The sequence below is a fragment of the Lethenteron reissneri genome, chromosome 3, assembly GCF_015708825.2.
Source record: "Lethenteron reissneri isolate LAM-NWPU_2019-01 chromosome 3, ASM1570882v1, whole genome shotgun sequence".
Lineage (NCBI taxonomy): Eukaryota > Metazoa > Chordata > Hyperoartia > Petromyzontiformes > Petromyzontidae > Lethenteron > Lethenteron reissneri.
The window spans coordinates 4901901-4927810 of NC_083781.1; the positions used below are offsets into that span (position 1 = coordinate 4901901).

Sequence of the window (25910 nt, forward strand, 5' to 3'; positions counted from 1 at the left end):
GCCATCTGATACCGAAGATGCGCCTGAAACATCGGAGGTGGGATGTGTTTAGTCGATGTTCTTGATGGGCGTATGTTGCCCAGCACTCAGACCCATAGAGGAGGGTGCTAAGGACACAGGCCTGATACACCTGTACTTTGGTGTTGAGCGTTAGGGATTTGTTCTCCAACACTCTTTTGGTCAATCTGAATATCGCTGTAGACGCCTTCCCAATGCGCTTGTCAATCTCTGTGACAAGGGACACATTTCAGGTGATGGTGGAACCCAAGTAGGTGAGGTCCTGAATTGCTTCCAGGGTGTAGCTGCCAATGTTTATGGAAGGGGTGTCTCTGACATCCTGGCCCATGACATTGGTCTTTTTCAGACTGATAGTCATGCCAAAGTTGTTGCAGGCATTTGCAAGGTGGTCGATGAGTGTCTGCAGACCTTGTTCTGTGTGAGTTGTCAGCGCAGCATCATCAGCGAATAGGAGTTCTATGATGAGGATTTTGCAGACTTTGGTTTGGATCTGAGACGGCCACGGTTGAAGAGTTTGCCATCAGATCTTGTATGGAGAAAGACTCCCTCTTCTGCTGTCCCAAAGGAATGTGTGAGCATAAGTGAGAAAAATATGCCAAACAGTGTTGGGGCAAGCACACACCCCTGCTTTATACCGCTGAGTATTGGAAATTCCTCTGAGGTGTGCTGTATTGTTCCTTTAATGTTATCATGGAAAGAAAAAATGTCTGCCAGCAGCTTCGGTGGGCAGCCGATCACTTTGAGGAGTTTGAAGAGGCCTCCCCTATTGATGAGGTTAATGGCATGTGTCAGATCAATGAATGCCAAGTACAGGGGCATTTTCTGTTCTCGACATTTCTCCTGTACCTGACGCAAGGAGAAGAGCATGTAAATCGTGGACCTTCCTGGTCTGAAGCTACATTGAGCCTCAGGATACGTCCTCTCAGCTAGTATCTGTAACCTGCTGAGGACCACACGGGCAAAGGTTTTCCCCACGATACTCAGCAGGGAGATGCCGTGGTAGTTATTGTAGTCCCCACGGTCACCCTTGTTTTTATATAGGGTGATGATGTTGGAGTCTCCCATGTCTTGAGGCACTGCTCCTTCTTCCCAGCACTGGCAGAGAAGTTCATGGAGTTTTGTGAGGATGGCTGGTTTCGAACATTTCAGTACCTCAGGTGTGATGCCGTCCTGTCCTGGGGACTTGCCGCTGGCTTGTGAGTTGATGGCGTTGTCCAGTTCCTTCAAGGTTGAAACATTGTCCAGTTCGTGTATCGTTGGTAAGGGCCTTACAGCAGCAAGGGCAGCTTCTGACACACCGTTTTCTCGTGATTAGAGCTCTGAGTAGTGTTCTACCCACCTGGCCATTTGCTCTTGTTTATCAGTGATGATGGCCCCTGTACTGGATTTCAAAGGGGCAGTCCTACTGATGTTTGGATATTACCAGTGTCGGAGGCAAGTTGGATCCTACTGCTGAGGTTCAGCCAGTAGTTGTTGGCACAGCGGCTGGCAGTCATTTGACCTGCACTGCATGCAGCTTTCAGAGCCCTCAATGATCCTGTACTTGGGACTTGCTTGTACTTCAGGAGTGCCATGCGCTTGGCTTGGAGGATGGGTTACAATATAGCCAGATGTTCTTCAAACCATGCTGTGTTCTACCTTGTCTGCTTGGCGTCTCTGATGTATGCCCACTTTGTCTCCACGCTTCCATCTGGTGTGTCGTGTAGGGACTGCTCAAGCCTGTGTTGGAATTATTGAGTGAGCTCTGGGAGGGAGGTATTGGCAGAGTTGATGCGTAGGCAGCGCTTTGTTTGAGGCGGTGTATCTTTTTGGTGTGTAGTTTGACCTTGCTGGATACCAGTGAGTGATCGGTGTCACAGACTGCACTGTGGTAGCTGCGTGTGATGAATGCTGAGTTGAGGAGGGCTCGTCGGGTGATGACGAGGTCCAGTTGGTGCCAATTAAGAGAACTTGGATGTCTCCATGATACTTTATGGCAAGGTTTTGTGAGAAAGAATTAGTTTGTGATACAGAGATTGTGGTATGAGCAGAGCTCCAGTAGTCTTTGGCCACTGGGATTCATCTTTCCGATGCCATGATAGCTAAGGCATGCGGGCCACGCGCCATGGTCAGCTCCAACTCTTGCATTGAAGTCTCCCAACAGAAGCATGTGCTCAGAGCTCACGATTTTGCGAATTATATTGTGAAGTTCTTCATAGAACTGGTCATGAATCTCCGAAGGTGAGTAGGGTGTTGGGGCATAGACACTCAGGATGTTTACATGGCCAGAAGCAGTGAGCAGTCTCATGAGCAGAATCCGCTCAGAGCCTGCGGTTGGTGGCTCTATCATGCCAAGGAGTGTGTTTTTGACGGCGAACCCAACACCGTGTTGCCTTGGTTCGTTCCGCTGTTTGCCTTGCCAGTAGAAAGTGTAGTCACTCTCTCATAGTGAGCCACTGCCAGCAAGCCGGGACTCCTGAAATGCTGCAATATCCACATGGAATCTCGCCAGCTCCCTGTCGATAACTTGAGTCTTGCGGATGTCCTCAATCTGCAATAGATCTTCGGAGAGTTCAGAACACATTGCACGTACATTCCAGCTTGCAAAATGAAGGGTTAGTACCTTCTTTCCTTTTGTTTCGCTTTTGTCTGGTGCAGGTGTTGCAGCCCACTTTTCTGGTGATGAACCATAAGCTCCAAGCACCCATTGGAGCAGGTGAGCTGTGGCGGGAAAGCACCTTATTAGCCGGGGGCTGCCCAGCTTGAGGTGGGCGGTAGCTATCTATTGGGGTGCAATAACCCCTCCCACCGACGATGGCAACCCGTGGCGCCCATTTTTTACGCCAATCCAAAATGAGCTTATAACCCGTGACTGCTGCCGTCCGTGTTTCTTGGCCACAAGCAGGTGGCCGAGGAGTGTCCTCTCCCCATTTGTGCACCTCTTGTTGGCGCAAAGCCCGGGCAGGTTACTCTGGAAATCCTGGGTTGCCCATGCGTCAGGATCCCCCCCTTGGCCTTGCTGGTGAGGCCCAAAGGAGTGCGTAGCACGACGTTTGGTACCAGTTTTGCTGCAGGGGCTGCCGGGAATGTGTCGCTGTGCATCACAAAACCGCATAAAGGGCCCCACTCCTGATTTTCTGTCGGGGTTTACTCCCTTAGCCATTGACTCACCCGAGACACTCACAAGGCAGTGAGAAAACCACGTAACCCTGGGAGGGGCACTTACCAGGTACTTACAGCCGGGCCAGCTGTGCTTAGGACTCGCGTAAGGCAGGGTTGTCACGCCCTGTGGTAGTTTATCGCAAACTACCCCTTACATCACAGCTGCGCAAAGTAGCCTGGGTATTTTCAAGTTGGTATCGAACGGCGTGTCGTGCGCTGTGGGACAACGTTGTGTAATGAAGAGCTCATCCGATGTGTCTTCGGGTTGTACCACACTTTGTTCAGCGTTACGTCTAACGCTTTGCCAGTGGCAGGATGTTATCTCATTCACCTGGTATGTAGGAGGCCGTGGGTTCGATCCCATCCCTGAAGGCTGTATATTTTGAGTTTGGCGTTTGCATGATCTCACTCTCCCAGTGGTTGCATGGATTGTTCTCCAGGTCCTCTGGGTTTCCCTCCACATTAAAAAACATGTGTTTATTTGGCTGCTATAAATTTACACATATGATCAGCTACTTTGATGAGCTATCATGGTGGCCAGGTCACCTCTGAAAAATATCTAACAGCTCAGTAGGCTTTACACGGTCAAAAAAAGTACATCACAGCAGTGAAAAGTCTTAGCAGTAGCATTGTTATGATGTTCGTAATAAGGCTTTTCTGGATTAAATATTGGAACTATTAGCAAATAACCACCATCTATATATATAAAATCGTTCATGTCTGTGTGTCTGTGTGTGTGTGTGTGGACTGCACTTTCATTGGACGGCGGTTGCCCCTGGCAACGGCTAGCCACGCCTTCGCAGCTTTCATTGGACCTGGCAACGGCTAGCCACGCCTTCGCCAAGGGCTGCAGTTTCATTGGACGGCGGTTGCCCCTGCCAACGGCTAGCCACGCCTTCGCCACTTTCATAAGCTCCGTATTTAATTAAATATTAGCCATTACACAGTATTGTTGGAGCGCTAGGGGGGGGGGAAGGAACGCCACCCGTACCCTGCCTCTTCCAAGCCCACAATTTTAGGCGAGGCCGCAGGCTTTGCACGCTACTAGGCCTCGACACCCACCACGCCACTCTGAGGTAAATTCATCAAAGTTTTTCCTACTCTTCACTACACCCCCACCACAATGTGTGCTATTAATATTACTTTTAAACCCAACGCGCCAACAATCGATCACTTTAATGTTCACTGTACAAATACTCATTAAGCTGGGTGAGCGTACTGCCAGTCTATCATGTACACTGTAGCCTGCTTATTAAGCTCGGTGAGCGTACTGCCACTCTATCATGTACACTCTAGCCTGCTTATGAAGCTGAGTGCGTGTACTGGCAGTCTATAATGTGGACTCTTGCCTGCTTATTATAATCGATTCTTTATATGTTCTTTGTACAAACAGTCATTAAGCTGCTTGAGCGACCCCAGTTCGATTCCAACTCACGCCCACCACCGCTGACGATTATTTGAAACGGACCTGGCCCTCCCCTAGGTCCACTCAGCCTCAAAAGCGTAACTGCTGTCGTGTGTGAACATCGTCACTGGGGAGACAAAGGCGGCGGGGCATCGTGGATCCAAGTCCCCGGCAAAGCCGGGTCATGTGTGTGTGTGTTTGTGTTTATGTGTATGTCTGTGTGTCTCTATGTATGTGTGTATGTATGTGTATGTATGTGTTTGTGTGTATGTGTGTGTGTATGTATGTGGGTTTTTTTTATGTCTTTATGTGTATGTCTGCGTGTCTCTATGTATGTGTGTATGTACGTGTGTGCATGTGTTTGTGTGTATGTATGTGTGTGTCTATGTATGTGTGTGTATGTGTTTCTGTGTATGTATGTGTGTGTATGTATGTGTGTTATGTGTCTGTCTGTGTCTGCATGTATGTGTGTGTGTATTGTGTATGTGTTTATGTGCATGTATGTGTGTGTTTGCGTGTATGTGTATGTCTGTGTGTATGTGTTTGTGTGTATGTGTGTGTATGTATGTGTGTGTATGTGTGTATGTCTGTGTGTGTATGTATGTCGGTTTTGCCGCCGTGGTGGATCCAAGTCAAGCGACGACTTTGTCGTATTAAGTCGCTATACACAGCGTTGCCCGGGAGGAAAATACATTTTTACTCTTAACAAATCTTTTCTACATTACATAGCAATGACAAAACAACTGTCTAATTACTTTTTAACCCGACGCGCAAAAAATATATTCTTTCTAAGGTCACTGTGCAAATACTCATTCAGCTGGCTGAGCGGACTGCCAGTATATTACGTACACTGTAGCCTGCTTATTACATTCGGTCAGTGCACTGCTGCAATGCAATCAATGCTCATATTTTGGGGTTGCTGCCACAGCCTGCTGTGACGTACAAGTCGTTCAACAAGACACTTGAAAATGACGATGCAGTACGCTTTCCCACTGAATTTCTTGACTCTCAAGAATTGCCAGGCATGCCTCAACACAAACTCACGCTGAAGGTTGGCGCACCTATACTTTTGTTGCGAAATCTCAATGCTCCAAAACTCTGCAATGGTACAAGACTTTGTGTCAAGTCTTTGTTTCCAAACTTAATTGAAGCAGTTGTGTTGACTGGCAGTCACAAAGGGGTTGAAGTGCTATTGCCACGGATCCCCATTATTGCCGAAGATGTCCCATTTCCCTTCAAGCGAACGCAATTCCCCATTCGTTTGGCTTATGCAATGACCATTAACAAATCTCAAGGTCAAACATTCCTAATTGCTGGGATCAATCTACAAACGCCTTGCTTTGCCCACGGCCAACTATACGTGGCCTGCTCTCGCGTCGGATCCGCCAAAAACTTATTTGTCTACGCACCTGGCGGTATCACGAAAAACATTGTGTACCCACAAGTTCTCATTGATTAGTTTCTAAACTTCCGTAATCAATTATCTTTAAACACTTCACTTAAACACACTCTTTACTTACCTTTTTATAACACTCCCTAATAAATTATTCGATACACTTTAACATCTTTCTCTGTCCCCACTTATGTACCCGCCACAAGCGCAACGCGTGCACATGCAAACCACAAAATACAAAGCCTCCAACTCAGACAACACGTGAGGACCCGTGCAACGGCGGGTTTTACTGCGAATTGCCAAAGTTGTCAATATGTGTGTCTGTTCAACATGTTAACCGTATTTCCCGACATGCAACAAACAGCAAATTTCGCATGGGGCTACTTTGCAGACTGTACACCATGCAAACATTCTCAAAATACACTTTTTTTAGGGGAGGGGGTGAGCTCAATAATTCATATATTTTGGTACACCAATTGACCTGTGACGTCAAATATGTCATGTGACCCGCGCATGTGTAAGCGTAACGCATTGCAGTGTCGTGGTTAGCGCGCCGCGCTACGAACCCGGCCACCCAAGTTCCATTCCCGCTCACGGCCACCACCGGTGACGATTATTTGAACCGGTCGTGGGCCTACCCTAGGTCCACTCAGCCTCAAAAAGAGTAACTGGTGTGGCGTATGAACATCGCCACTGGGGAGACAAAGGCGGCCTGGCGTCGTGTATCCAAGACCCGGGCGAAGCCGGGTAGTACAGCTAGTTATTCATTATAAAGTTGAAACTGGAAAGACTTCATTTGTAAACATATACCTTCTAGTTTAACACGTAGGCTTTCGCGACCAATATTATTCATGATCAACGTTTTTGGGTTTAACGCGATCTAAACCCAAAAACGTTGATTATGCATATACCTTCTAACCGCGCAGTCTTAAAACCAGTCCTCTTCATTACGTTAAACCCATAATTGAATGCTTTTATCCCAAACTGTTGTCGTTACTTTGTGGCTTGATTCCCAAAATAGAAGTATACATTTTTTTTTTAACCCACGACATTGTCATGTTGCTGGGAGGCGGCTGACCTGTGCGATGGTGCACATCAGCATGAGCATGAGCGGAGCGGCGACCTTGTCCCGCTGGCCATCCTGCTCCACCTGCAATACATGACGGCCGGGTCACACTCGGCAATGGCAAAGACAAAGATCCCCCGTGTAGCCTTAAAAGACTGTTGGGGCAAGTGCTATTAGCGAGCACCTATTAAGGCTGGCACGACACACCAGGAGGTGGCTGACCAACACCAGGCCCGCCACCTTTATCTCCCTGTGGCACTGGGTACTCATTTGAGGTCGAGTCGACATAGGGGACGCCCAGTTCAGATAATCGTCACTGGTGTTGGCCGTGAGCGAGAATCGAGCGCACACATACACACACGCACGTGTAAAAGCACATCGCTCACATTCCCACTTTGCACACCGTCTGTCACCTGTGTTAGCAGTAAATGGATCTGTTATGAGTTTCTCGCGGCAGGGAGATAGTCATTATATATTCAGTCAGGGATGTTATGTAAAAACATCACATCCAGATCTTCTTCAGGCACACGTATCGTCAAATATAACTTTTACCGCGTGGAGTGGATGCTGCCATGCTGCGATGGTTATCACACTGGGCTTGCAATCTCGAAGTGGCGAGTTCGATGTCATCTCCTGGCGTGACAGTTGAGCAATAAAAAATTGCTATATACTACTACGTAAATGTTTTAAGTCTTGATATATTGCACAGGCACGGGTGCATATCCCTATTGCTGCCTACATGAAAAACAGTGTAACATCTCAAGGGTTGTTGGTCTAATTAGGTTTTATTTTTGTAAACCTGTGTGTGGGTCGGAACATGAGTGCATTAACTTTTAATGGGAATATCGTGTCCCTTTGTAGAGTTGGAAAGGGCTACACGAGATATTTTCAATTACGTTTTCGTGTTCTAGGGTAGCTCCAGATATTAGGGAGTTATGGCTTCAAAAGTCGAACATGGCACGCAGACAACCCAAAAAAATGTCAAATCTTTCAATGACCCATGACTTGGAAGCTGTGTGACCTACGAACCTCCAATTTGCAATGTTATGTCTTTACGGTTCCTGCAGCTGTGACAAATGTATTGTATGTGGTCATATTGGAGATCCAGTGATTTTACATTTAAAAAGTTCAACATGCATTGAGTGTTAAATCTATTTGTTTTTCAGGCCTGCACGAATATTTAAGTGAGTGATGGGGTTTTCGCATGTGTCACTGAAATGGTGAGCATGGGTAGCGGTGGTGTAGCTGTTAGCACGCTGCGCTACAAACCCAGCAACCCGGGTTCGATTCCTGCTCATGGCCAACACCAGTGACGATTATCTGAACCGGTCCTGGGCCTGCACTAGGTCGACTCAGCCTCAAATGAGTAGCTAGTGCAATGTGTGTAACCATCGCCAATCAGGAGACAAAGGCGGTCGGGCGTGGCGTTGGCTACCCACTCCCTCGTGTGCCGTGCCGGACTTCATAGGCACTCGTTAACAGCACTTGCCCCAACAGTCTGTTCCAGGCTATACGGGGGATATATGTGTTCATCATGGAAAAAAAATATTTTTTTACCTTTTGTAAATGTTCCAAGATGAGAGTGATGAGCATGAGAGAATTTTTTGGACAGTGTTCCAAGTGCTTTTTCAATTTCCACCATATCAGAGGAGCTCCTGAAATGTATGAGAGGAAAAAAAAAGACAACCCACCACATTAGAATTACGCGGTCAACAACAGGACTGGAGAAAAAAACACGCCATACAACTTGTAAATTAATACCAAACAACAAATCCAGACACCACTGCCACATGCTGTGTGCGACATTTTAAACAAACAAGACAATTTGTATTTATATATTCTGTCTCGCTTCCCTCGTCTTTGTCTCTGCCCCCCCCCCTCCTTCTTATGCCCAACCACTATTCCATTCTTTGTCACTTCTAGCCGCCTTACGCTTGAACAAACTTCCCCTCTACGTCAAACAATCGCACCTCCAGTTCACACGGTTGGCTACGTACGGTGTGAAAGAAGTTCAACATACATTCAGCCTGACTATTTTTCGTTCTTGCCTCAAAACTCACTTATTTTCCCTTGCATACCCCAACTCCCCTTCCTGTCCCACATCATTAACTCCATCCCTCTTCGCAATTTCCCTACCCATTCATCGCACCCACTCATCATCAACCACTCATTGCCACTTTCATCATCATCATCATTTATCTAATGCATCGTTATATTCATCCTTCTCATCAACCCATCTCATCTCATCACGCTGTTTTGCTGTACAATTCCTAATAATCTGTTTAGAGCCTTGTTTAAGGCGACAAATAAATTAGATAAAAATAAGATCTCCAGACACTGTACAAAACCGTGGGTAAATGCATCATCTCTTGGAAAATGGAGGCATATCTTTATAAACTCTATATCTGCATATGATTATCTTAGGGAAGCTGCCAGTCTAATTGGTCATCACACGGGATTCGCAATCAAGAGGTCGCCGTTTCGATCGCCCGCCCTGGCAGCTGAAACAACAGTGCAAGTTTTTTTTTGTGTTTATATATTTTTTGTAATATATTTCAATCAGAGCCGGGTGCAGCACACAAACCATGCCGCGCGGAGGGGATTCGGGGCAGGGGTACAGAAAATCCGCAGTCCCCAGTCCAGAACTTTAAAAAATGTGGGTTTATAGCAGGACGGCGAGTGGTGGGCTCGGGACCACGAGCGGGGGTGTCTGCATTTTTACACGCTTTCTATTAACTCATTCTGTCTGTTGTTGTCGTCGTATCCTCAAATCTTGTAACTCAATTTAAACCCACTTCCCAATGTGGTATCGACTGCAAACTTGATGACAATACTATATTCTATCATAATAAAAAAGTATTTTTTTAAATTCATTTTTATATGTTATGTTTCGGCTTGGGTCTAACTGTCCACGCTCAACTGACGTTGGCTGTAAATCACCAAGGTCCCTTACGTTATGCTAAGCCTCGGGGCCACTTCATGGAGTCGTGGAGTTCTGCCATTACTCGTACGGTACATTTCATCAAAGCGTGTTTAAAAAAAAGTATTTTAAATATTGCTTATCATACGGTGCACGTTTCTTGAATCCCTCTGCCTCTGTGCCACCCAGCCGTGTAAGTGGGGAGCGCTGGTCCGTCGTCGGCAGGTCATGCGCGGTGGGGTAAAGTGTGGGTACTCCCATCCTTCGTCACGATGTTCTGGCCAGCGTGGAAGATTAGGCCGATTATAGTCCGAGGCAGGGGCCGGCAACCAAACTAACAAGAGGAGACATGTTTGTCTAGTTTGGTAGAATAACTTAAAACATATATATTTCAAGGGCCGCAATGCACTGTGGTGAATACGAGTCGGTGGGTCCTTAATAAATGAGGTCACGAAGCAGTCGTTAAAGAGCCGCACGCGGCTTCGAAGCTGCAGGTTGCCGACCCCTGGTCTAGAGCTTGAAGGGGCCTCTAAAGCTCCCTCTAGCGGAGGCCCTTCCACCGACAGTGATGTGAGCGAGTCATTACGGCGCTGCCCCTTTACCTTTACATTTGTTCGAATGATGCTAATAATCATAAATTACATTAACGAGGGGCAATTCATCGAGGGATCTCAGTGCTCCCATGCACGAAGTTGGTAAATGTAAATACTACAGAGTCCAGAGTCCACTGGGTCATACGTGGGGAGTGCAGGCCTGCATGCGAAAGAAGACGTAGCATGGTGAGTGAGCTCGCCTTGTCTAACCACTGGTGGGGAGGGCATTCCATGGTCTTGGCGCAGAGGGTCAGCCACTTACTGGGTTAGCTGCAGAAACAAAAAAAAAATACCCATTGCGTTGTAAGGAGTATCTAGTTCAACATAGAAGAACTAGATGCCTGTAAAATGGAAATAGATCCCTTTTGTTGGTGCTCCTAAAATGCAGACACAGGCTGCGGTTTGAAGTTGCAACAACATCGTCCCTTTCTGTTTTCTTGCATCCTCCGGCAACTTCATCTCTCTCTTGCCTAATTTCTCTTCAATACATTCGAGTCTCTGGAGTTTCTCTTTTGTTCGTATTTCTTATGATTATAGTGTGCCTTGGGACACAATAATGGGTGGTAAGGTAAAAGGTGTTATTTTAAATTTTCTTTTCTGTTTTCTTTTCGTCCATTATTCTTTCGGTTTTGTATCATCAGCATCATTTTAATTTGTGCTAAGTACAGCTATCCCTATCCGTTAGGGATGTCTTCTTCAAAGAACACACATAAAATGAAATGTCGTCAATCGGAATTGCCTTTCCCAATTAATTGAATACAAAAAAGTGAGGGATGTGTTTCAGTCGTGTCATTCCAGTGCTATTCCTAACCTAAACATATGCACCAATATCACTTTGCACAATACAAATAAAAGAATAAAGAACGTAGTCATTAGAATGACTGAATCGTAATTCATCAAATATATTCAACTTTCCAGGGACCTCACCAAAGGATGTGCATGTTGGCATTTAATAGCTGTCAAGGTGATGTGAAGGACGTTGCGGTTCTGCTGGAAGGGACACCGCGACATTGTGGCGGATGGATGACGACGCAGAGTTCCGCGTGGCTTCATGATCTCATGTGGCGCGTGCCGTGGTGAAATTTGCGTTCATGGGGAAATTCGATTTCGTAAATCGAAAAGTGCCCATAATTTGTCAATTGCATTTTTTTGTGAAATTTTGTAAAATGAACGCGTTCGTAAATCGAGGGGTAACATGCACTGCAGTTGTACTTGTTGTACACAACCCTCTTTTGAATTTTTGTTTAATATTCTCACATTTTTATCGAGCGTTTCCATGAACATTTTAAAAGGTGCAGCACTGCGAGATTTGCCTCATGCCATTACATTTGGTGGGCACACCGTGGATGCTCCCACATCTTAAAATAAGTATAATCCGTAAAAACAAAGTTTTTCACTATAAATCCTTTATATGCGTGGCGGCTAGAGTCCTCTCGTCCTCTGGCTTGAGATGGCTGCCACCTATGGGTCAGATGATTGTCTGCCAGTATTAAGAAATTGGTAATTAAATATTTAATTTGTTTTCCCTAAACAGTGTAAAATTTTAGAAAAAAATTTTCACGAACATTAATTGTCTCACACAACGAGTCTGTGTGCAAAATGTCAGCTCGATTGGATCACAGGAAGTGGGTTAAAAAACGACCGAAAGGTTTGCACGGTCGTAAGCAAGCAAGCAAGCACGCAAGCAAGCAAGCGAACTTAATATAAAGGATTTAAAAAAAAAACAATCTGGCTAGTGTGGAAGAGTAGATACTCCCTCTAGTAGAGGGCCTTTCACCAGCAGTGACGGGAGCAAGCCATTGTAGGGCTGTACCTTTACATTTATATTTTTACCAATGGAAACTCGGGCTTCTCGTGGGCCTTATGCTTAGGAGGATGTTCGAGTAGCTTGTCCCAACAACCCTTTGTTCGGTCTGTGCCATTCTTCTTACATCACGCCAAAGTTGGTGAGATGTCAACTACCTCGCTTGGTATACAGGAGGTCGTGGGTTCGAACCCGACCCTGACTCCCGTTGTATATTTGGAGTTTGCGTGTCTCTCTCCCAGTGGTCTCGTGGAATTTTTTCTCCGGGTCCTCTGGGTTTTTCCCTCCACATTTATAAACGTGCGTTTATATTATTGTGGCTGCTATACATTTTCACGTGATAATCAATTTCGTTAAGCTAGCATTGGTGGTCAGGTTGCTTTTGCAAAAATAATAGCTCAGTGGGCTTTATTTGGTAAAATAATAATAATAATAATGTATTTGTAGTATATTTGTGTTGAGTGATTTGTTTACCTTTCCTATACTTTGCACTCCTTTCGTATTTTTGTATTGTTTGTCGTAACTTTCTGACCCGCCCCTACTGGACATCTGCGAAAAAGAGCCAGGATAAATAAAGATTCTGATTAAGTTGCTTGATGGACTTACACCTCTTGTCCACTGGCACATCCAAGCCTTTTGAGTCTTGTTTTTCAATCAACGTGCATCAGAACACATTTTTTTTTAAGACGATGAATTTACCTTATACCAGGGGTTGGCAAACTGCGGCTCTGGAGCTGCACGCGACTCTACGAGGACTGCTTCAGGACTTCGTTTATTAGGACCATCGTCTCGTATTTGCATACATTGCGGTTCTTTAAGTATTGATTTTTTTTGCTGTTATTTTGGGTTGCCGACTGCTGCCTTATAACCTCCAAACCGGCATTAATTGCTTCAAACGCACTATTTTTCAACTTCAAGCAATGTGCATATTTCACACATCTGACAAGAGGACTGCAGTGTACGGTGTCATGCAGTTGTTCAGGAATTGTTCACGATTTAATTCATAACACTTGAGGCTGAGTGATATTTGTACACGTTTTGATGTTACCCGAAACTTGTGGTGTTCCGGCTTGCACAGCTTTTTTTTCTGCCATGATGGGGATTCTAATAATTTATAGATGTAACCCTTCGGACTCTATGAACACCTTCAGACATTGCTCGATTTAGGCTCTACACAGTACTGTGGGGGCAGTAACATTGTCGTCAGCGCACGGCATTAATCATAGCCTGACCTCACAACTTCTTCACCAACCCACACTGAACAACGTGATTAAGTATCCATAATACAGGTTTTTTTGGGTTAGATCGCGTAAATATATAAATGTGTCATTAAACCCGCCACAGCTAATTAGTAAGGGTTGTCACGTCAACAGAACATGCCAATTCGTCACTAGTACAGCACACCGGTGTACTTGGAGACCCAATCCATAAAATTCACAATCTGAGTGCGACGTTTCGCCAGTAATTACAACAAAGTGGTTAAGTATGATGAAATGGGGTGCCATGGTGGCGATATGTTAACTACCTCGCCTGGTATGCAGGAGGTCGTCGGTTCGATACCGATACCGACCTTGACGTCTGTATATTTGGAGTTTGCATGTTCTCCCTGTGGTCGTGTGGATTTTTCTCCGGGTCCTCTGGTTTTTATCTCCACATTTAGAAACATGCTTTTAGAGTATTTAGCTGCGACTTTGTTGAGCTATCATTTGTGGCCAGGTCGTTTCTAAAACAGATCTATATAAGCTGACTGGGCCTTACCTGGTAAAATAAAAATAGCAAAGTAGTAAATAACCCCAATGGAGGGCCTTCATCCAACAGTGCATAAACAAAGGGCTGAAAATGATAACACTCTTAGACAATGCTGTTCCATGCTTCCCGCATTCAGATGAAGCTGCCTGCAGCTTTAAATTACTGTAATTTAAAACAATGCATTGCATAGAATTATCACTCTACAAGTGTGACCTCACATGGACTATCATCCACCTCTGTGATTACCTTCCATGCTTCCAATATAGTGACATTCTAACAACGGCTGAGAGGAAATTAAATGTTTTTTTTGTCAAAGCAATAAAAAAACATTATAGTACATCCACTTAAATTCCAATGCTCTAACATCACAGGCGGAGTTGAACTTTTTTATATTTGGGGGGTGTAAGGGTTCCCTTTGTCCCTCACATAAGGAATCGCGGATGCATATAATTAATGTATTTATTTTGAATCTTAATGATAAACTACTAAAATAAATCCATAAAGGTGTCCAGTTTGGGGAGCATTGCCCCCCCCCCGTGCCCCCCCCCCCCCCACAAACTCTGGCTATGAGTAGCATTATCATAATGGCTGAGAGAAAAAAATGTTAAAGCAATTTAAAGAAAAATAACCTATATTATGTTTGATATTGGTCGCTAAAGCCTACATGTTAAATAGTACATCCACCTCAATTCCAGGCCCATGAGCACAAAACCAACCAGTCACCGCACTAACACGAAATGGTGTCCAGTTTTTTTCTTATTCAAATTTTTTTTCTCAACCTCACCTCCTGAATCGTTCACTGCCCGAATGTGAAAGTTATACAAAGAAAAGGCTCAGTAGCCTTCCTCTCAATCGCCGGGGCATGCCAAAATTAAACGATTCCAGGGGAAAAGGGGGTTTAATGCAAAGCAAAAAAAACTGGGGGTTGCGAATAACAAAAGACGGGAAGATAAGCAAGGATTTACAGGGGTTGCCTAGCAACGATATACATGGCAATGAGCTAAGTCACGTACACACGATTGGTGTAAATAGCGCGAGAGAGTACTTGGTTTGGTGATAACGAGAACAAATGCAGTCCTAATAGTTTGTGATAAAAGCTCAGTCTCCAGCGGTAAGGCATGGAAGTGGGGGTTTCAGAGCCAAAGCTCACAGGTCTCAGACACTGGGCCCAAAATGGGGCCATCGAGGTTGCAAAGGTCACAGGTCTCACAGACTCGCAAAGACACAATTGGAGGCCAAGCAGGAGTCGCAAGCATGTAGGTTGCAGACATCGGTTGAACTGTGCCCTGCGAGCGATGGACCCGCAGGTCTTGGCACAAGCCGGACAAGGTGCAGGGTATGCGAGCTGGTAGGGGGCTCGAAAGACTTGGACACGGACTGATTAGGGTTGCACAGATCTCTGGGCTTGAATGTCTTGGGCACGGACTGAATAGGGTTGCATAAATTTCTGGGCTTTAAGGTCTTGGGCACGGACTGAGTTGGGATGCAGAGGTGGCAATGTTGCAGGGATTGGGTTGCAACTGGGGATAGGCTCCCAGGTGTCTCCTGTTCTTGGCGCTGTAACAGTGTACTGAGATCTACTCTCAGATATTTCCAGCCACTGACCCTGTCACACTGTGCTGAGATCTATTCTCCTGTGAATTCCGCTCTCTGACACTGTAAGACTGTACTGAGATCTGTTGTCAGACACCGCCAGTCACTTCCACTGGGATAGTCAACTGGGATTCACTGGCACTGTAACACTACACCGTAATATACTGTCACTGGTGTTCAAAATAACTCACAAACACACGTGCATTGATATACTGCTGTGCTGTGCAGTATATCAATGCACGTGTATACACCAGCATGCGATCACTGAGTTGGGCCTGTGGGTGGCTGGCAGAGTTATTAATTAACCGGACTTGGACACCAGTCACGTGGTTAATGGCGACTCGGTTGGGGATTGCTGTGTGTGACACACACGCTGTTGCATTTTACAGGTGAAGGACCCAATGGTTGTTTTAGATCGTTATAAAAATGTTCTAGACTTATTCTAGACTTGTTCTCGACTTCAAGCTTGGCTTAGAAATTTTAGTTTGTGATATATTCAATAGGAGGGGTTTTAGCACTATGCACTGTCAAGGATGACGTACTGTAGTTAATACTTGTAATTCTCTAACCTAATACTCTTTATTTTATAACCATGCCCATGCACCCAGAGTATGACTGCTTGCAATGCTATTGAGAATAGAACACATGTACAGTAGTAAGTTGTACAATGGTGACAAGTACAGTACGTATACTGTGTACATACAATACAGGTAATGGGTGTAAGTGGATGGTATAGATAGACATACAGCTTGGGAATAGTGAAGTGCAAGGGTTATTGTCAAAGACAAAGATGGATTATCAGTAGTAGAATTGGGTTTAAGAGAAACTGTTATTGATTAACCGGACTGGTACACCAGTCACGTGGTTAATGGCGACTCGGTTGGATATTGCTGTGTGTGACACACGTGCTGTTGCATTTTACAGATTGACCACAATAAATGTGTTTGTCCTCGATTTGGAGCACCTGCCCACGTCCTTCATTTCGAGTGTGCAGCACGGATACCTGATGCACAAATGGAAAATTAAAAACTCTCTAATGAACGACTGTGGTCATCCAGAACAGACCGTACATCATATTAAGATCCAATGCCCCAATCCACAAATACGAAGGAGACATCACAGCGATGATCACACTCCGCTGCTCCTCACCGCGCTTATTTGGCTTGACCACCTGAATGCGAAATTGTAGTCGTTGCTCTGTATCTACATCAGCCGTACGAAATAATAAGACTGGCACTTTGTATAAACTTTGTATAAAGTGCAGTCTTCTTTCAGTATGTCACTAAGCATACGCTCGGCTAAAACACTATCATCGATCTGTACAAATGTAGCACTTCGAGGAGAGGCACCAAACCCCTGATGGTCTGGACATGTGGGCCATAGAATCCAGGGCCTCGACAGGCAGGGGGGCACCACAGCTACGGCATTCAGGACATGGAGCGATGAATACGCAGACAACACACAGAGTTCCTTTTGCACACGTTTCTGAAGTCGAGTAAAGCACAAAGCTGCACGGTGTGTCATCTTTGCACACTTGCTTTAGCAACAAAAAAATACCGCGTTAGTACATGCCCCACTGTAATTACCAACCGGAGTTGGATTTCTAAAGCCTTTGACAAAGTACGAGCAGAAAACCGTGGATTGAATCGTATGGTTATTTTAACTGTATGTGCGCTTTAATACAGAGTACCGTGAATCTCATTTATGTGGGTGTTCTGTAAAAAACGTGATAACCCACGTATTTATTTATTAAAAGATAATCCATGCTCTCAATATGTTGTATTGTATCACCTCCCCACATATGCTCACTCAATTAACTCAACCGGCGACATTTTTGTATCCACTTAATCTACCTATACAGAGGTCTCCTTTTTTATGAGCATTCCAAACACATTTTTACTGTCTGTCAATTATTGATACATTTTTGTAATTTGCTTATTTATTGACAGTGCTCTAGCGAGGCCATGTGACTCAGAACGTCATTGCAATGAGTCTACGGGGCGAGGGGAGGGATGGTGGGAATGGCGTTGCTCTTCTGCAAATTCTGAAGAGAACATGGGCAGGGTGAGCATTGTGGATAAGATTGGAAAAAAAACATTGCACTGGGTGGGACGCGTGTACAGCATGGAGGAGGGGACCTTTACCGAGACAGGCGCTGGAACTGTGCAATTTTAAATCTCGATTGAAAACTCATTTCTTTAACAGATGCTATTTTGTGTTTAGTTTTTTTGTCCTTCCGCCCGCACCTCCAATGAGCACGGTTGGCTACGTGCGGTGGGAAAGAAATTAAAGTTAAACTCTCAACAAGAACCTGCTCTCTGGGCAAGGGACGTGTGGTTTCTCGCGTATCGTCCAGTACATCTCCCGCATTTGTATCCAATTGAGCTACCGCAGCAATCGTTTGAAAATCTATGCAAGGCACATCCTGTTGGTGATATCATCAGAAGATCAAATTATGTTTTAAAACGAGCTGGTGTGACCATGTTGTCCCCTTTAACCCAGAGGCATAGCCACCTATCCTCAAAGAAATCCATTAGCGTGATTAGGTAATTATTTATCTTAATCCAGCCAAAGCACTGCTACTCACCGGTCAGTTAAGATTGTTCTACCCTGTCTTAAAATTAAAAAAATGTTGCTTTATCTTTTATGGTTGCTAACCTAAGGCGAAGTTGTGGCGCAGTGGGTCACTATTTGTGTTTGAGTCCCAAGTCGAAGCTAGAAAAAGCTGCGTGCGATATCTGAACCGATCATGGGCCTCCTCCCCCTTCACCAACCTGTCCTTACCAGCGTGGTGAAGTATGCTCAAAACAACCCCCGTTTCACCGACTGATGTGACGTGGGGAAGCCTTAATTGAAGAGTGGAATGCTGGAGGGTTTAAATTACGGTAATATTACTATTTAACTTTAGGCAATGGAATTTCCACATTTTTGACAACGTTAACTGGCTCATATAGACAGAGAAGTGACAGACCAACAGTCACATTTAGGTTCGAGTTTTTAGCAAGTTGGAGGTGACGGCTCCACGTCGACAGAGAGCCGGGTAAAATCCACTGTGCAGTAAGTACACTGCTCCTCTTTGCAAACATACTCATTGGAGCGTGACAGATATCAGTCTCATTTATATCAACCCATTGGTCAAATAGCTTTCGGACGTGCCATGCCGGGAACTTCTTGACAAACTGAGTTTCCATTCAGTCCCCGATGAAGCTCCCTTTGCGCTGACACGCGGCACGACCCGAAGGCACATCGGACACCATGTGAATGACACGCGGAATGACACGCGGTACAACCGAAGGTACATCAGACAGCATGTGAAGTACATTAGAAAAAAAGTATAGGTAGCAGTGGCATTGGCCAAATGTATTCTGTACTAATTTCATAATTGGCCGGCAGGGATCATTGGATTCCAGAGGCATTGTCATAGGAGGTTGCAAAAAGTAGCCATGCAAATAACGGTGGGCTCGTGGATAACATTGGACCACTGCTGGAGGGTGACGGTCACGCACCACGCAGTGTTTCGTGATTCCCGAATATAGTGAAATCAGCCTTCACCTCTGAAGGTTACCGTACCGTCGCAAAGAAGTATAACGCACGGTGTTAACAAGATCTTTTGCTTTGCAAGGCTGTTGACGGACACGACACGGAAATCCCAGAATCATTGGCAGACACATTTGCGCCAGATACAACTGCGTTCGCACGGTAAGTATACACGTACCTTCAACAGAAGACAAAGTTTCGATCTCTTCAATAAATTGTAGCAGGGATCTCTGAAGCATATCCTGCACTTTTTCCACTGTTGGCTGGGCCGCCATCCCATCGCTTGTACTGTTAAAAGATTGCAAGTGACCGTGTCACGAACGATGGCACGCGAGGGCTAAACTTTCTCACATGCGTACTTAAAGCCGGAGAACTTGATCCCATCAGCCAGGGCACCTCGTGCGCACACAATAAAAACGACGGACTTTGAGCTCGTCTATTGTTGCCTTTCAACGTCCCTCTCTGACAGGCAAAGGTACACTGCGGGCATTCACATCGGTCACCAAAAAAACAAACGTCTTTACAAAACGTGAAATGACGTTTCACAACTCTGGACATTTATACGACTGCGTTTGGGTTTTTTTCGATGTCGTGCTGTGTGTTGATCTCTCCGACGTGGAACTGCTTTTTGTGTTTAGTTTGTTGTCCTTTTCACCCCCCCCCCGCGCGCACCTCCGATTATCACGGTTGGCTACGTACTGCGCGAAAGACATTCGCCATATGTACGAACGAAACGTCGGGCATCATGCTGAACGACACATGGTACGACACAAAACACATCGGAGAGTCAAGACGTTTGTGATTATAATTTTTAAATGGAATGGTTCAGTTTTTTTAATTGTGTACTACATTAACGGTTTATATGCGGTAATTCATCAAACCACACATTTATTTCATTGAAACCAGGAAGAAAGATGCCCATTCGAATGCAAGGATACCTGTGCTAAATACACAGCCGAAAGTCAAAACGTTCAAAGTTTACTCAATGCTCAAACATACACCCGGGTGTGATTGCCAGCATGTTCTGCAAATGGAAGCCAATCTCGATTCTGGGCGAGGCATGGGGGGGGGGGGGAATTCCGTCAAGGCTTAAAGTCGTCTTTGCATAGGGAGTGCCACGGTGGCTAGGAGATGTTAACTACCTCGCCTGGTATACAGGAGGTCGTGGATTCAATCCCGACTCTGACGCCTGCTATATATTTGGAGTTTGCATGTCTCTATCTTTCTCATTATCATCATCACGGTGGCTAGGAGATGTTAACTACATCGCCTGGTATACAGGAAGTCGTGGGTTCGATCCCCACCCTGATGCCTTCTGCTGTATATTTGAAGTTTGCATATTCTTGTGATCACGTGGGTATTTTTCTCCGGGTCCTCCGATTTTCCCCTCCACATTTAGAAACGTGCGTTGAGAGTATTTGGCTGCGATACATTTCCGCACGATAGGCCATTCCGTTGAGCTATTATTTGCGGCCAGGTCGCTTCTGAAAAAGAGCTACATAGCTCAGTGGGCCTTACCTGGTAAAACACAAATCGTTTAACTTCATAGTTTCATTCACCAAAGTCCCCGCCCATGGACGGAGCCGCCGACGAATCAGGCTCCAACGCATCTGACGCACACACGCACGTGCACACACGCGCATAGGCGCGTGTGTCAATTTCTCTGGTGAACTGAAAAGTAATTTGGCAACAAACATGCCGCTCCGCTAAACCTTTTGTGACACAGTCGAAAAACAAATCCACTTTAAAAACTACAAAGCCACAGTCAAATTGCGGGTTGGCGACTGCAGTCACACAGTAGGCTATTCTTAACTGTCCGTTATGGTTATACGTCTCTCTCCTGCCATGCACAACAATTAACAGGGGCAAGTAGTAACTGAACTTAGAAAAATATGTCCGATTAAACTTGTTTTCTCTCTCGTACTTTGAACCGCATCGGCGAAACATTACTCGGGTGCATATTTTGGCTGGAGAATTTGTTTCGAAAAGTGATTATTAATGAGGGATATGCACAAGTGGCATTCATAGCAGAACGGAATTCTAAGAGTCTACGTTGATATGGGGGCAACACATTGAGGTTGGACCATGACAATGTGTGAAAATGTTACCATTCCGACGGGGTTACACCTCAGGTTGTAGGAGGGATTGGTCGGGCGGATTCTATTGATCTACAAACAGTTCTCAGATAACATGTTACTAATAAGCTTAACTCAGCTTATCTATTAATCGGCTTAATTTCCGCCCCCAAGTCTACACACCGGCCCCCTTGCGTCCTAAAAGGACGTTATTAATCAGCTTACTCAGCTTAACCCCCCCCGACTCCGCACGCCCCTCCCCTTGCATCCCTCCTCCCTGGCTCCTCCCCCCTCTCTTACCCTATATAATCGCTTGTCACAAATAGCTCCATCTACTCACTACAGTAATTTTGCTGTGGCTGTTCCACCTGATGACGGAAGCTTGTGTTGCCTCCGAAACGTGATTTAATTTAGTTATTTCCATTTTATTATTATTATTTTTATTTTTCATCTACGTGACTTTACCGAACAAACCAAAGAGTATGGATCCTTGCAGGCACGAACACTTCAAATCTAGAAGTTCTCAGATAATTACAGGGGAAACGCTAAATGGAAATAGCGGCTAAATTAACCCACGATAAATTAAAGATCCAAATGATGTAAATGTACTAATTTGGGGTCTAGAGGCTTTATTGCATTTTTAGACTTGATTCTTTTAAAGTCTATAAACAGCAAACAAATTTGTTCGACTAAACCAGGAGTCGGAAACCTTTAAGAACTGCTTAGTGACGTTATTTATTACGGACCACCGTCTTGCATTCACATGCATTTTTGGACAGAATTCTAAAAAAATGCCTCTTGTTATTTTGATTGCCGACCCGTGGACTAAACAAATCACACCTGCACAGCCTGCCTGTGTCACTTAAAACACAAAATATCAAATAAATGCAAACCTTACCTTCACGTTAATCTGAAGCTTCGCATTAGTCCTGTCCAAATTCTGCTCATCATGATTCGTGGTCCGTTAAAACATTTTCAATCCGCCACGGTGCGCCACGACTTCCGGGAGCAGTCGCGAAACGTCAACAGATCTGTGAATTACAGGGATTCGTCGACCATTGGATTTGTGGACTTTCAAACTTCTGCCATTCGCACATACCCACCGTGAAGGAAATATGCAAAAAAACAGCGTTGCGCTCGCATACCTGTCAACCCCCTTATCAGTTCCTATCTTATAACGGACCAATTCAGATCTGATTGGTCACCCCGTGCCCTTATAAATCTCAACGTTCATCCTACCAAGCGCCATCACAGGGGAGAACCACACACAAATAGACAAAAAACATGTTGTTGTCCGAATTGAAACGGCTGTACGCAGTATGGACCTGAAAACTCAGTCTCCTTGTACAAGAATACGGGGTAAACCGTGTGGGTTGACACGATATGCACTTGCAGCGGTGTAACAAGGCATGCCAGTTGAGAGTGGATAGCCTCCATACAATGATTAGTAGTAATGGGTAAGGCAAGAAATATTGACAGCTACTGGTTCGCGAAGAAAACCTTTAACCAGTGGGATCACCATTGAAACCGTTAACAGCGATTTTGAGAAACAAAAATAACGACTTATCTCGATGAAATGAAGCATAAAAACCCTGAAACGATTAAAGCCATGATTTAGCCTTAACAACCTTAACAGACTGTTGGGGCAAGTGCTGTTAGGGAGCACCTATGAAGGCTGGCATGGCACATGAGGGGGTGGGTGGCCAGCACCACGCCCGGCCGCCTTTATCTCCCCAGTGGGGATGTTTAAACACCGCACCAGGTACTCATTTGAGTCGACCGAGGAAAGGAGGCCTTGGACCAGTTCAGATAATCGTCACTGGGTGGTGGGAATTGACCTCTGGTCATCCGGTTCGTAGCGCAGCACGCTAACCGCTGCGCCACCGCACACCATAATACACACACGTCAGGACGTCATCATCGTCATCGCGGCCAAAGCCATTGATGCCACCGCCACCACCACCACACCTAATTTCCGACGCGTTTTACCCTCCTCCAGATCCCACAGCCATTGCACAGGTGGCATGCAGCGGCCTCCCAAAGATTGTCAGAATACAATACTCACACAGGGGCAGTTTCAACGAAAGCGGAGATGTGCTCAGGTGACACATGCACACGAGCAATCTAACTCTTCAACTCCAGTGACCACGCGCCGCTACATGCAACATTCCACGTTCACATGGCATTTGCTCAATACATGACCCAAGTCTCAGTATTCTGTGCTAATGCAGTCAACACAGGGAACAAATCTCAAATCACTTTTTCTACTTTGAGATTGTTTTTTTCCCTTTCCGTGTTCTGTTCACAGGAAAAACTAAATAATTGTGCAAACTTGTTCTCAGCTTCCCATAATCCAAGCTTAATAAATAATAATATAAAAAACACGCTTTAATTAAATGGTAGAAGTCCACGACTCCAGGAAGTGGCCCCGAGGCTTGCTATCACGTAAGGGAACGTGGCCAATTACAGCCGACGTCAGTTGAGCGTAGACAATTAGACCCAAGCCGAAACATAACATATAAAATAAAATGTTTAAAAATATATTTTTTATTTTAATGATAGAATATTGTCATCAATATGACAGAAGTATACCAAGTTTGCAGTCGATACCACATTGGGAAGTGGGAAAAAATTACTTGCAAGATTTGAGGATACAACGACAACAACAACAGACAGAGTGAGTTAAATAAAAGCGTGTAAAAATAAAAAGGCAACAAAGATATTAAGCTAAGCAGTAAAAGTTACGATTTTGACTGAAATATATTCGGACATTTTCAAGAACTAAACTTTTAAGCATTATTTGCTGTCAGTTTCAATGTTTCGTGTTTGTAAGACAATTAGACTGCTGTTAGCGAATACCCTGATATAAATTAAGGACGGCACGGCACACGCCACATCTGCCCGCGCTGCCTTCACCTACCCAGTGCTGATGTGTACACACCGCACCAGATACTCACTCAAGGCTGAGTCAACCTAGGGGAACCATACCTGTCAATCCACACGGTTCACCCGTAGTCCTGTAAGGGGAAAATTCGTTTTCAGGTCCGTACGGTGTACGGCTGTATCAATACGGGCAACATTTTAGTTTTGTCTATTTGTGTGGGTTTCTTCCTTGTGATGGGACTTTGTAGAATGAACGTTGATATGTATAAGGGGCACGGGGTGACCATTAATTTCTGAATTGGTCTGTAATAAGGTAGCGCAATGATACGGGGGCTCGGCCGCTTTAAATATTCGCTGTCAGTGTTACTGGTCGTGAGCTGGATTCGAAACTCGGGTCGCCGTGTTGGTAGAGGAGCGTGCTGACCACTGTGCCACCACTCCTCGCCGCTGCACAGGTAAAACAAAAGACAAAGATCCCCTGTATAGCCTTAACAGACTGTCGGGGCAAGTGCTGTTAGCGAGCACCTATAAAGGCCGGCACGGCACATGGGGTGGGTGGCCAACACCACGCCCGGCCGCCTTTGTCTCCCCAGTGGCGATGTTTACACACTGCACCAGGTACTCATTTGAGGCTGAGTTGACCTAGGGGAGACCCAGGACCAGTTCAGATAATCGTCACTGATGTTGGCCGTGTGCGGGAATCGAACCCGCGTGGCCAGGTTTGTAGTGCAGCGTAGCGCTCACCGCTACACTACCACTCCCCACAGTTTAACACCCCGAAACACAAACCGCACGCCCTCCCACCGAGCTGTATGACTACACGGAGCCTTTGGACGCCTGGAGCATCCAACGAACCCCAAGAGCCCTAAGAGTGTGGTTTGTATTCAATGTTGCACTGGACATGTCTTCTATAACGGTGGTGCTGTCGTACCAAATCATTGATTGGCGGATCACTTCTTCTCTTCGTTCCTGTGACATGTTGCCAGAGACATGACAAAACGTTTCGGGGGACAGCAACAACAAAAAAGTGATGAATCAAATGTCTGGGTTCTCTCGCCATTCGGGCTGTCAGCTGCTGGGTTGTGTTATTTTTGTGCTTGATTGTTCTGGCCCGCCGCAGCCCCAGGTGGAACCCATCGAGTAAAGATGGTCGGCTGGCATCGCGCGCTTTCAAATGCCCTTCTGGAGCTGTGCACCGTTGAATCTAAATTCACAAACTTATTTCCTGAGAGCTGCTTTTTTGTGTGTTTCGTTTGTTGTCCTTCCCTCGCATCTCCGATTAGCACGGTTGGCTACGTACGGTGCGAAATAAGTTTAACGTACATACATTACAACTGTCTTGTTTCGGCCATTTGATACAAGAAGATGAGCGATTTGGCCGTGCGATTACCGAACACGATGACTCACCGTGGCCCAGAGTTTACGGGGAAGCGAGAAGAAGCCAGGAATTAAGGGTTAATGTTTAGACTTAAAACTTTCGTGACTGCAGGAATTCATATTCTTGGTTCTTTCGATAAAGTCACGTAGATAGAATTTAGATTTTTGTTTTCTATTTACGTGACTTTACCGAAAGAAGCCAGAATATAAGGGTTAGTGTAATTGGGTTGCCGATGAGGACTTTCTTCCTTCCGATCCGCTCACCATCTGTCCACAGGAGGGTACGCATAGGGGGTGGCGTTATGAATCACCAGCCGGAAAGGGTGATATGATTCATGGTGAGTAAGGGGAGGGAG

General features: G+C 45.4%; 1 protein-coding gene across 1 annotated transcript in view; it reads right to left on the reverse strand.

Moving 5' to 3' along the window:
- The window catches only part of PIK3R6 (phosphoinositide-3-kinase regulatory subunit 6), a 74815-nt gene extending 55093 nt beyond the window's left edge, over positions 1-19722 (reverse strand). Inside the window, exons 1-3 of the mRNA XM_061556095.1 lie at positions 19398-19722; positions 8581-8678; positions 7036-7107 (exon numbers count right to left, since the gene is read on the reverse strand). Coding sequence (XP_061412079.1) covers positions 7036-7107; positions 8581-8678; positions 19398-19494 — 267 coding nt within the window. The 5' untranslated portion in view covers positions 19495-19722. The remainder of the gene's footprint in view (positions 1-7035; positions 7108-8580; positions 8679-19397) is intronic.
- Positions 19723-25910: the final 6188 nt, after the last annotated feature.